General features: G+C 38.2%; 1 protein-coding gene across 2 annotated transcripts in view; it reads right to left on the bottom strand.

Moving 5' to 3' along the window:
• Positions 1-13,709, bottom strand: part of NLN (neurolysin) — a 92,622-nt gene that overhangs the window by 10,343 nt on the left and 68,570 nt on the right. For both annotated transcript variants that reach the window (XM_081053156.1, XM_081053155.1), the window contains exons 10-12: positions 3,421-3,607; positions 2,964-3,092; positions 1,603-1,739 (exon numbers count right to left, since the gene is read on the bottom strand). In XM_081053156.1, the coding sequence (XP_080909282.1) occupies positions 1,603-1,739; positions 2,964-3,092; positions 3,421-3,607 (453 nt within the window). The remainder of the gene's footprint in view (positions 1-1,602; positions 1,740-2,963; positions 3,093-3,420; positions 3,608-13,709) is intronic.

Raw genomic sequence — 13,709 nt, forward strand, 5'->3', positions numbered from 1 at the left:
AACAAGAAGTAAGAAATAGAAAAAAACAAAAAAGGTAGATCAGGGCCTTTGGAAGTTGACGATTGGGTCATCAGTGGTAACGCTGGAGAGGATAATTTTCCAGCTTAGTTGATGGAAGCCAAAATCAGGAAACAGAGGTTTGCAAAGACTGTTTCTTACACTAAGAAATTAGACTGTGAAAGGAAGAACACCTGAGTAGGAGTTATCAGAACCAATAGCAATAACCTCAGTTTTTTCCCAAGATGGCAAACAAGGAAGGCTTGGTATTAGAGACATCTCCTCTGAGGCAGGAGGAAAGAAGATAAGCATCGATGTATAGAAAGAATAACAAAGATGAAGGTACTTGTGCTCAGTGATCTTAATTTTCTTAGTAAAGATCATCTGCCCAGAGAAGACAGAGGTGGTGGGACTCAGGGAACTCAACCAGGGAAGTGGAACATGACTGCAGAGTAACACTGGGTATCCAGTTGAGGTTGGACAGCATGACTTTGTAGTTGGGCATGTTAATGGAGTCATATGATCTTCTCTGGAACATTCTGAATCCCAAGGGCACCATCTCTAAATGACATGATGGAGGAATCCAGGGCTGGGCACTGGCTGAAGGTCATGTAGAGGTCAGGATATTTATGAGATGTGGTTGACCATTGTAAATGAGTTGGCCAGGGAATGGAAGGAGACTTAAAGGGAACTAACAGCCTGGGTAGGATGGAATGGAAGACGGAGTGATTAGAAAGTCTAGTGTAGAATGTAGGTACTGTGGAGATGGTTTTTTTTTGTGTGTGTTTTTTTTTTGTGATTGGGGGAGGGATGGTAGTGTAAATTACGTCAATGTATTTCAGTGCGTATGTGTAGGGCACTATGCAATCCAGAAATATGAAGTTCGATGAACAAACCAGTTGGTTGAAATAAGCACAGAGAGCCTGATTTTGATAATTTGTTCTAATTTCTGAATCAAACAGAATGAAAAACACACTGGAAAATGCACCAGCCCTAGAAATAATCTGACAGCTGAGTCTTCAACAAGAGTGGAGACAGGGGACTGTAACTCAGGAAGGTTGGCTGGCAGCCACCTGGCAGTCCACTCGCTGTACACCGAAAGGAATGGCTCAGGTTAATGAAGCAGCTTAAATTACTTAAAGGCATTTAGGTTACAAACTATGCAGTAGGTGGGGTATGCCAGCCACAGAAAAAGGGTGGCTCCCACAGAAAATGTATAAGGAAAGTGTGTAGAGAATATCAAAACATAAACAAGCCATTTATATCAGGATGGAGTTTAGTTTTCTTTCCCAATCTTCTATAAAACTAAAACATTGTAAGGTGCATGTCAAAACTAGCAGCCATAAATGCTCAAATGCATAAACAAAGCTTTGAATTTTAATTATGCAATATACTGGAATGTTAATAAGCGAAAAATGCAGGATTTTTTTTTAAACTTACAGAATTAATCGTTTGTACACTACAACTTGATGTACGATTTAAGAAGATTCAAGACTTTAAAGTTAAAAATTAAAAGCTGTTACCAAACCTCTTACTCTAAAATCTGGGAGTTAAAGGGGAAGGAACAACTATGAAATTAACAAAAGGAGAAAAAAAATACAATACCTCTGGATTCATTATCCCTTCTTTTTTGAAACAGCTGTAAAACATATCCATGGAAAATACTTCACTCCAAAGATATCCATAATATTGTCCATCATATCCTCCTGCCAAATGTCCAAAAGTAGCTGGCATATTTGTACCTTTAAAGAAAGATACATTTCAATCAATGTCATGGCCAGAGTTAATTACCAGGTTATCTGCTAGCTCAGGTTTCCCTACAGGGAGCCCAGGTGTGGGAGGAGAGAGTGATAGGATTTCACCTCTAGTACACCCAAGGTTTCTGTGTGCCCTTGGTCAAGATGTTTACAAACTTCTCTCCTGAGATGGCTCAACCTCAGAGCTGGTTTCGGCCCTAAGCTCTGGAATGCCTAACCATAGTTTCAGAGGCTTTGTCCACACCCATCAGATGTCTCAGTATTTCAGATTCCCTCAGTCCTTTCTTATCCCTTACACACATAATGTACTGTATCTTACAAATACTCTAATATTAAGCCTATTCTTTGTCACACATTTATATACCTAAATAGTGTGTCAGAAAGGCACTTATTTTACAATCATAATTACTGAAAAAGAACTCTTTACTTGAAAAGCTAAAAAGATTTTCCTAATTCAATCTACCTTTAGGGTTACTTTAAAAAATGATTTTGTCAAAGTGGCCTGAGGCACAAAGTTGCTGTAGGGTTTACTATAAACAGAGCACACAAGAAAAGTGAAGCCCTAAATAGGCTCCACCGACTATTATGACCTTTGTTATCTCTATAAATGTGAATGATTCCTTTCAATAATAACTTCCTTGGTGGAAAAAAAAAGTCACCTTACCAATTACATATACTTACAACTATATGTTGGCTTCAAACATATAAATATAAATGTAAACACACATCTGTGCAGCTATCCACACACCCACATGAATCTCACAAATATAAGGGTAGAAACTGCTAAGTCAAACTGCCTTAACAGAATCCGAAACAAGGCATAAGTTTGTGCTTTCTCTCTGCAATGGAGCCTTCTGGCAGTTTCTTACTGAAATCATTGGGAAGTCGTGGTGCATACAGGGAGGGAGAACCCAGGCGGGCGCTGCCAAATGTGAATGGCTTTCTGGGCTCTGGGGTGGAGGCCAATTGCTCACGCCTGATTACACTAAAATGCTGCAAAGCTGGAGCCACCTTTCCTTCAAGCACATTTGGACAGGGTAACTCATATGGCCTGAGTATGATCATCTGAAAGTCATGGCCTCATTACAGAAACGAGAAACAAAATACATTAGGTAATCTACCTGACAAACGCTTACCTTTCCCAGCAGTGTGAGGAGAATACCCTGTACTGCACAGGAGAAATAAACTCAAGCCATAGTATTTACCCACCTGGAGTAGCTGCAACGCCTAAAATTTCTGTGCAGTATTTGGCATATTCACTTGCAGCATCCAGCGAAGCATTGGTATGGAGAGACTGATCAACTTTGCTCAAAACAATCTGGCGTAAAGTCAGAAGACCTAATAACATAAGAATGTTTGGGCATGTTTTGTAGAAGAGAACTGTGTGTTCTAATATCACAAGATCATAGATTTCAAAACTGATTCCTGTAGTACTTGTTACAAAAATGGGAGCAGCAAGACATCTCATTTAAAATTTAAAGTGAGATGTAGTTTTTTTCTTGGACGTAATCCCAGAGTTCAGTATTATATTCAGCGGTCTTCCCACATTAGCACTTTTGGGGTTCTATCATTATTAAAGGAGAACTAGTTCTATAGAAAAAGACGCCCGCAATTCTCTATTAAGTAATTCCAATTTATTTTCCTTTTCTAAAATTACAAGTCATACCTGTGTTGACCAGTCTAGAAGCAACAAGTTTTTCAAGCAGATCATCCGTAATCGGTCTTCCATCTTTATAATGTTTTGATAGTCTTCGGAGGGAATCAATGTCCCACACCCAATTTTCAAGCATCTGTGATGGCACCTCTACAAAGTCAGTTTCCACATTTGTTCCACTAAATCGTGCAAAATCAGTCTAGAAAGTAAGCATAAAGGGCTTTTAAAAAAACAAACACACACTGAATGAAAACCAAATATGTGATGAATTGCAATTAAGATTCTCTAAAACTTAAGTCAGAATCAGAGTCAACTGCTCCTTTGAATGAAGGTTAGAAAACCTCAAACTTAAATGAAAATAAAACACAGCTGCCTAGCAGCATGAAAAATACCGCACAAATAATATTAAAGTAATATTTTATTCTTTTGAATCCTAATCAAACTTGGAGCAATTATCCAGGAATCAAATTGAAAAATAAATCAGCATAAGCTGATTTTTCTACTGGTTTCTAAGCTGATTTATCTCTGCTACTTAACTACTCAAGTTTTAATCAAAATCACTTAGAGTTAAGTTACAATACTACAGACAGATATCCTTTGTGAGTGTGTGATGTTTTGTGTTTTAAACTTTTAATTAAGTGGGTCTAATATAACCTTGTTTGTAGAAAGCCTGAGTTGTACCTGTCAGGTAGGGCAGAAGATGTTACCTTAAAAGGGGAAGCCACTTCAGTGGGAGTTAAGGCTGTATATTATTTGGCAAGTGGGGTGAGGTAAATGTAGCTAAAGGAAAAGAGAAACAAAGCATATACTCATAAGTTAAAGTACCCCTCTGTGAATGAAAAAGGGGTGCTCTAAGAAGTCAATGACCGAAAGTAACCTCATGGGGTGATCTGATCATGAATTCCTAACTGGGCAGGTCATGGTGGGTGGGTAGTCATGCGCCAGGCCTTCCCTAATCACATCCCTAGTAAAAGGTTATCGTTGCCTTAAGTGAGTTCTGTCAATTGTTTTTGTGCATCTAGGTTAACATACCTTTGAATTACTTCTTATTTAGACCCCTCAGAAGATCACCAACAAGAGAACACAGTATCTAATGAACTGTCTTATAATCCAATCACAGATATTTCCCAGCTTTGCTTTCTCCCACCTTCATGTAATCTTCCTTACTTTTCTATTAATTCCAGACGTATAAAACGAACTGCAGAACTGTCATTTGCTGGAGCATTTGAGATCTTGCTTCCTGGCATATCCTCAGCTTGGCTCAAATAAACTCTCACAAAAATTCCCACAGGTTTGGGTATTTCTTTTGTTGACACCTTGTAAAAATAAAGGACTTATTCTGAGGGTCTGGGCTAAGAGTTTAAAAACATGTTTTTTTTGCTTTTGTTATTTTTTTAAAGGAAAGTTTAGTAAATTGTTGAATCAGATATCAGAAAAGCTCTCGAGCAGAAAGATGAGAATTCATTAGAACAGGCTGGTATTTTTTAACGTTCACACCATCCAAAAAACTTCTGTAACATTGCTATTGGCAAAGGAGACTGAGCATTTACCCAGCTAGGTCACCTGTAAAAAGGGGTCGGTGACCATTCTGCTGTCTTTCCCTGAACCTTTGTCCTGTTTCCCTCTTCAGATGCTTTACATCCAAACTTCTCTTTCTAACTTCATCATCCCGGGGGCTCTACAGGCAAGGGAAAGGAAGAAGAAAGGGAGCAGATGGGATGCCAAATCAGCAGCAAATAACCGTTCTGCCTTTGGCCTGGGGCAGAGACACAGATGTCAACGCCATCTCACATTCTGCCTCCCTCTCTTGATGCAAAAAAATGTTTTGCTTGACTTCCCATTACAATTGTGCTGATTCTAGATATGAGGCACTTCAAATACTGAAGGGCCAAGGGAAACTGAAATTACTAGGCGCTGGACTGGGCTACCTGTCCTTGAGGACATCCCAATACAAAATTCTCACAGGAAAAGAGGCAAGCGTTCCAGAAAACGAAACATTTTGCCTCTTTCTGGGATATAATCTTCTAAAATAACTACATCCTACATTTCGATAGAACAAACTTATACAATAATCATAACAGGTAACATCTATGGAGAATTTACTGTATCAGGCATTATGCTAGATCCTTTACATGGATCACCTGATTTAAACTCCAAAACAATTTATTCAGTAAAGACTGTAATCTCTATTTTTGAGATAAGGAAACTGAGGCACACCTAGATTAACAGTAGAAGTAGGATTTGAAACCATGTGGTCTGACTCCAGAACCCACAATTTTAACCTCAAATGCTATAATGCCTCTCCATCTTATAGAAAAATGGGAAAAAAAGTAAAAGAAAATGTTAAATTACATTGTTACAAAGTGACTAAATACTCTAGGAAGGGATGTAAAGTAGAAGTCTTATATCAAATTTGCCTTTATGTAAAGAGTAAAAATGTGGTTTCAGTGTGTTTCTGTAGAAATCTGACTTCCTCTATGTACTGGAAGATTTTTCAAAGACCAAACATGAAGTTGAGGTGTAAAAACCAACCTTGGTAACCATCTATCCTAGACTTGGGATTCTGTAATACAAAGTGCATGATTTTCTAAAGGTTGTTTTAAAATAAGTACTAACAGAAAAAATAAAAGCAAAATCACACCATCAATTACAATATTTTGACAAAAATATAAATTTTGCATACTCTGCTTGTGTATTTTTCAGGCAGTGTTTGCAGATGAGGAGGAAAACCAATCCCAAGTAACAACAAGACTCGTGTGTGTGTTTGGTGGTGGGGGAGGGAGTGTTTCAGAAGCTAGAAAAAAAACCCAAACAAATAACTCATGAGTTAAAATTGAATAAAATAAGAACACAGTTATGACACTCAGAGTAGAGAAGAGAGGACTTATGCTATCTAAGTCATCTTGTAGTAGGGGAGAGAGCAGAGCAAATGAATGAACAAATCAACAATGTCTTCCAAAGAACAAAAGGAAATGTTTGCAAGGAGTAAAAGCTAAAAATAACTCTACTGCTTACTAATTTCCCGAAAGTTAGTCATGCTCTGTTTCTCTGTATGCCCTCTGGGCAATATCATTTAAATATGTTTCAAATGAGGAGGACAAAGAACCTACAAAATTCAAAAGCTAGATTTCCAGCAAACAACTAAATTTTAAAGAGAAAGGAATCCACAGTCCACTGCCTTGTCTACACAGAAACCCTGGGCAAGTTTTAGGGCCCAGCAGCCTCTGGAGGCCTGACAGGCAGAACAGCTTGCCTGCGGCTTATTACTCACTGTGGACTAGCCAGCAAATACCCCTCCCCAGCTTTAAACTGTAGATTCCAAAGAACCCTAAAAAAATACTTGATATAGTTTTCAATATGAAAAATTTCAAGGTGTTGAATATAGCAGCTTATGAGGCATAGTAACTATTGATGCTAATATACTTCCCAGCTTAAGCACAGTAATGTAAAATAAACACGAAGTAAATTAACAAATGATTTTGCAGGTGACACTTCAAAAAGTTTTAGGGCATTTTTGCTGTAGGAAATAATTTGACAACAAAAGCCTAGAAAACAATATCAACTTAGATTCCTATTTGGTTAGAAGTTCTTGAGAGGAAGAAAGTTGTGTAAAACTATGAGATTTTTCTTTATTATCTTTTTAAACAGGCAATAGGATGCCTAAAATATACTCTGTTATAGATTTTTATAAAAGATGACTTGGTGCTGCAGAGTAACTTCTTAATTCATACAACAGAGTGAGAGCTGGAGCAACGTTATATAAACTACAGCTCAACAACTCATGTGAGCTTTTGTTGTATTTAAAGACCAAAGTCCTATGGGCTTTTTCTAATTAAGAGGCCAATTGCATTTAGTAGTTACAACTAAAGTGCTATTTTCATGATAGCAAATCCCAACTCAAAGAAAAGGCATTTGCTGAAATCTGTAAGTGTATTGTGTTTAGGAAAATGAACAGGCCTCAGGAGGACTGACCTTGGCTGTCTGAGGTGAACCCCTATTGATTTCTTTGCAGTCATTCCATATCCTGACCTGTCTAATCTACCCTTAAATCCAGAGATGATGGAAAAGTTCATATAACAAGGCATTAAAAAAAGAAAAGTGCTACTGTCTCCTAGGCTTTGTCATAAATAGAGGGTTAAAGGTCATAGTTTCCACGTCACATATGCCTGGAATTATCACCGGAAGTAATAATAGTAATAGAGAGAACCTGAATAACACGGTTAACATTAAGTTTCACAACAGCCTTATAGTTCAACAGGTTAGTATCATCACCATCATTCTAAAGACATGTGAAAGAACACATAATCTGCCGGAGTCTTGAATACTGCATCTTCATACACTTACCCTCAAACGGGCTATACCTTCCTGACTACTACTTCTTATATAGAAATCGCTTCTTTTCAGATGAAAAGAAATAAAAGTCTTATTTAAACTCAAATGCTAAGAAGGCTGGGGAGTATGCATGCCTTATTCACCACTGCATCTCCAAAATCCAGCATCGGCCCAGAAAGTTGTAGATGGTCAATAAATATTTGTGAAATAACTGAAGCTGTGAGGAGAATGCTTCTATTGGAAGACTCAAACTTAAATATTATCATACTTTTTAAAAAAAGATTTTATTGGGGAAGGGGAACAGGACTTTATTGGGGAACAGTGTGTAGTTCCAGGACTTTTTTTCCCCCCAAGTCAAGTTGTTGTCCTTTCAGTCTTAGTTATGGAGGGCGCAGCTCAGCTCCAGGTCCAATTGCCGTTGCTAGTTGCAGAGGGCGCAGCCCATCATCCCTTGCGGGAGTCAAACAGGCAGCCTTGTGGTTGAGAGGACGCACTCCAACCAACAGCCATCTGGGAGCTCAGAGGCAGCTCAGCTCAAGGTGCTGTGTTCAATCTTAGTTGCAGGGGGCGGAGCCCTTGCAGGACTCGAGGAATTAAACTGGCAACCTTGTGGTTGAGAGCCCACTGGCCCATGTGGGAATCGAACCGGCAGCCTCCGGAGTCAGGAGCATGGAGCTCGAACCGCCTGAGCCACCGGGCCGGCCCAAATATTATACTTGACCTGACTTCTCAGCCTCCAACTCAGCATCACCTCACTACTTATTCTGTCTTCTTTCAATATTTAATAAATATTTGCATCATTTTACTTAATAACATTGTTTTTAATTTTAAAATATTACATTTCATGTCTTCAAACTAAACTCTAAACATTCAGTATCTTTTTTTGCTTTTGAACTCTATCCTACCATATCTAGGGTAACATGTTAGATATATTAGATGATCAATAACTCCGTCTCTAAGAAATCAACTAAACATTTCTTTCTCTTTGAAAAATATTTTTCAAATTATTAAAAAAAAGTTAAAAATACAGTAAGTAAATGAAAGAAATAGCTTGTCCCCAAACAGAAATAAACAATGCATAGATCATCATATTGGGTTTGTGACTTTAGCATTTATTCTACGTAGATATGCTGTGTATGTATTATATATAAACAAACAAACACAAATAAATAAAATTAAAATGAGATCCTGAAAGAAATCCCTTCTAACACTGACCCTGGAAACTATAACACCATACAGGGTTGGGGGTAGAGAGCAGAGGCTCCAAGATTGTGGATAGATGTTTACTGTATTATCGGGGCTGTGTGGACAAAACCCCAAAAAACAGTTTCCAGGCTCTCGGCCTCACATAGAAAGGTGCTGGCTCGGGTAGTAAATGGCCATCAACTGTGATCAGATGCCAGCAGCTGTGGCTAGTTGGCCGTCAGCTGTAACCCGTAGGCCATTGGCCACTAATATAACGGCTGTGGCTACGCTAGCAGAGAAGGAATGGGGGCTAGCAAGAAGATGGTAGCTGGCAAGTGCGGACTGCTGTTAGGCAGATTATGTAGATCCTGCTTCCTGTGTCTCCAGCCCAGCCGCCAGCGAGAATATATTGGTTTGACTCCCCTACTTATGGCTCCATGGGTGTTCCTTTTTGGCCTCACCGTGTCCTGCGTTCTTGGGCGGGGAGTGGGAGCTGAGACCCTGCACGAAAGGGGCTGAAACCGAAGAGGTCAGCTTATACTGAGGGATATGTGGAACTCGCTACTCACTTATTCCACACAAGCTTGCATGAGCTGGATTTAGAGGGAATGCCATTTAAGAAACTTAGAAGAAAAAAATCCATCTACCAAATGAAGACCACAGGACAGAGTACTACTGTCTCCAGTGCACGATTGAGAGGGCTAAGAATGGTTATAGGCAAGAGTCGTGAAGAACATGATGGTCAGACTCTGGACAATTTATTTAACCTTTCTAAGTTTCAGTTTTTTCCATTTGGAAATGGGGAAAAATAATAGTATAATAATAGAAACAGACTGGTAAATCTACTTCAGAGGACACTGTCAGGACAAGACTAATTAGTGAATGTAAGGCACGGAATAGAGTACCAGGCATATGGAAAGCGCTCAGTACATCTTGGCTGCTGTTATTCTTAGCCTTGCAAGTTTGCCTGACCAGGTGTGGTTTTGGCTGGTCTGACCAAACCTGTTCTGCTTCCTCCAAGTATCTATTCTTTGATGTTAATGCTGATGATAAACATACCCGCATTTCTCGTCAAGTAATCTCCCACCAATCCCAATACAGCAGGTCCTCAAATTACGCCGTTATTCTGTTCAGCATCATTTTGTTATAACATTGATAAGATGCCATAGGAATTTAACTCTTGTTTATATCAATTAGCCTTGGTAAAATTGGTTTCATTATACATCATTTCTCTTAAAGTCGCAGAACCTGGGGAAGATGTTAAGTGAGGATTTACTTTACTCTAAACTGTTCATTCTGCTCAAACTTCAGGAATCACCTTCTAAGTAAGCAACAATCATTAAAACAAAACAAAAACAATCACAAACCTGATGGTTTCCAATCATCTTCCACAGATCTTCACCCCAAATCCCCTGAGGGTAGGTAGCATTTGTGAATTTCTTTAAATGACAGTACTTTGCCTTATGGCACTCTCAAATTATGACTTGTATGCTACTTATTAATCCCTGGAGGGTTGAATTACATATAAGCACAGTTACAAGAATACTTCAACTATGTATGGTACTTTATGCTTTCCCAAGTACCTTTTCACACACTATTTACTCTCACCAGCAGCCCAGAGAAGTAGGTATGAGAACTGTTGTTATCCCCATTTTATGAATAAGAAAAATGAGATGGTTCAAGGAGGTCGAATAACTTGCCACAGTTCACACAGCCAAACCCAGCAATACACAAATGATTTTTAATCTAGTGCTCTGGTCATCACACCAGGGTGCCTTCCTGACTGCTCTGGGATATATTTATTTATAACAGGATCTAATGCAACATATTTATAGCAGACACAATGCTCTATTCGTCTTTTGACAAAATTAACAGATTATTTGAAATCTCATAATTTGAAGTTTTTCTGTCTCTCCATCCCTTTCATTGATTTTAATTTTTTTACAGCCCTTTCATTTTTAATTACTAAGGCTTCATGGTGATGCTAACGTGTTGCTTTAAGATAATCTCTAACAGTCCAAAACTGATTATGGCTCTGCGGGCACAATCCAACACAGGCATCACAATGGAGGCTGTTAACAAGCAAGACTCTTTCTTTTCTACCCAAGTTCAAAAGGCCAGTGATGACTGAGAGTCGAAACCACAATAAAGCCACGAAACAGGAACAGCCGTTAGAGATAGGACATGTTGATGGCTATCTTCAAAATTACCTTCCCTGTAGTGCACACATGAGAACATGAGTGAAACGCCTCCTGAGAGACACGGCAGGCATCCTGCCCTAGCGCATTTATATGTGTGAAATCTGGATGTTCCTGCCGACACATTTAAACACCACTGTGACAAGCTCCAATGAGCTTTTCTGGTTATCACAGTTGCAAGCTGCCCCACTGGAGAATTCAAACCCTGAGCTGCGATATATGGAAGCCATCTACTAAATACGCATATGTATGGCAACTTTTTCATTCGCTATGTATTTCCTAGGTGAGTCACAAGTATTACTGAACATGAACGCTATTAAACTCCTTACTCACTACTATCCAGTTTCGGTCAGTAAACAAGGTTTTGAAATTATTATAAAGCTGCAAATATATAGATCTATGCCTATTTTAAGACAAAAGTAGTGACCACTGGTTCCAGACATGATTACCTTTAGTTCTTAAAATGTTGCAGGACATTTGAAAAGATTAATAGACAAATAAGAGGTTTTTCAAAGATCACCTTGTGCGGAGATGACCAAGCAAGGGATTGTACTAACACACTGTTCATCTGTGTGATACATGTGTGCTCATAAATGAGGCAAACTCTAAGACTTAAATATAGTCTACTTTGTCAAGACACCAAACTGATGAGTGATATATATATATGTATTTATTTATAATAGAGTCATGAGTCAAACAGTTTTAAAATGACATAGTACAAAGATAATATTTTCCAGTACCAAAGTGGTTATCACAAAGGATCAAAGGTAATATACAAAATAATAAGAATAACACAGAGTCATGGAGAACTGTACTATGAACATATGATAAGCATATGCTATTAAGGTTATACAAGGACTGTGTCTGAAAACAAGAACATGTATCAAGAGTACTGAAAACCTTATTTGAGGATCACTGTTACTAAATGTGATTAAGATACCAAATTATGTCCTCGTGACATCATTAGCTGATAATCAATATCCAAATAAGGGGAAAACTGCTATAACCCAGGAGTTCTTAACTTGGAATTCGTTACGGTCTCAGCTTCAAGGGCTCTGTAAGCCCTCTGGAATTCCATGTAAATCTGCCTGTACGAGTGTATGTACATTTTTCTGGAAGAGGTAGCCACAGTTTAAATCAGATTTTCATAGGGTCCTTAGATCCCAAAAAGTTAAGTCCACATTCTAAAAGCAGGCCATTATTTATCTATGTATAAATTCATTATTAGATCTTGGACAATCTAAGTAATATCCCATAAGTCTGAAATTAAGAAAATTATTTGACTTTTCTAAATCATTCATAAAAATATTTTAGAAAAATATAAACTAGGTTTATCTTAATTAAAGAAAACGTCAACCACAGCAAGGATACTGATGGAAAATAAGTATTTCAGGAACCCTATTGCTGTGAGAATGAAAATTATCTAAGAAAGAAAATTTAGGTTATCCTGAAAGATTTCTTTTCCTTGGATTAAAGAGAGGGTAGAAATGGTTACATCAGTATATCAGGACTTAATTATCTGAACATATTATCTTAATTATCTTAATTAAGATATTATCTTAATTATCTGATTCATATTCAATTCCCTTGGTTTTAAAAACAATACATGGAAGCTCTATGATGTAAAGATAAAATGTTGAAAGAACTAACAGGTTTTTTTTAACAAAGGTGATAGTAGTATTTTGGAAATGAGTGGGGACATTTTTGGCTATTACAAAGATTAGAAGCTACTCTGGGGGATAGGCATGCTGGATGTCCAGGACTGAACTGCACATGTTAGGACAACAAAAACTGTCCCATATTCTACATGTCATTCATATGTCCTGCTGGACATGCAAATAAATGAAAAACCTATAATTAAGAGAACCTCGAAACTAACTCCATTGCACATATTTTTGCAAAAATACTTCTTACACATTTTTAATTTTCAAGTCACTAATTGCTGGGATCAACTCTGTAAATCAACGTAAGATTTCTTTTTTATTTGGAAGTTTCCCAAGAGGTGTTCACCGTTTTGGAAAATCATCTCACCACTGGTGCTTTCGACTGAATGTTTGTGTCCCTTCCCCCCACCCCCATAATCCATATGTTGAAATCATTGTGATGGTAGGAGGTGAGGCTTTTGGGAGGTGATTAGGTCATGAAGGTGAGGTTCTCATGAATGGGATTAGTGTCCTTACAAAAGGGGTCCCATGGAGATCCCTCATTTATTCTACCATGTGAAGTACACAGTAGGAAGGCACCATCTCTGAACCATAAAGCAGGTCCTCACCAGATGCCAAATCTGCTAGCACCTTGATCTTGGACTTTCAACCTCCAGAACTGTGAGAAATGTCTGTTATTTATCAGCCACCTAGTCTATGGTATTCTGTTGTAGCAACATGAATTAAGAAAATGGCAATACCATTCTTGGACTTGAGTAAGAACACAAACCACTTACTTTAGTCTGTAGTGTTTTGCTGCTGGATCCAGGGCAATTCACATATGGTACAAATCCATGAATATGTCATTATGTCTTACTACATAGTCATGCCAAAGCATTACCATTTGAAAACCGTAAAAAATTTCTTTCTTTTATGTTCAGTG

The sequence above is a fragment of the Rhinolophus hipposideros genome (genome assembly GCF_964194185.1).
Source record: "Rhinolophus hipposideros genome assembly, chromosome: 7".
Taxonomy (NCBI): Eukaryota; Metazoa; Chordata; class Mammalia; order Chiroptera; family Rhinolophidae; genus Rhinolophus; species Rhinolophus hipposideros.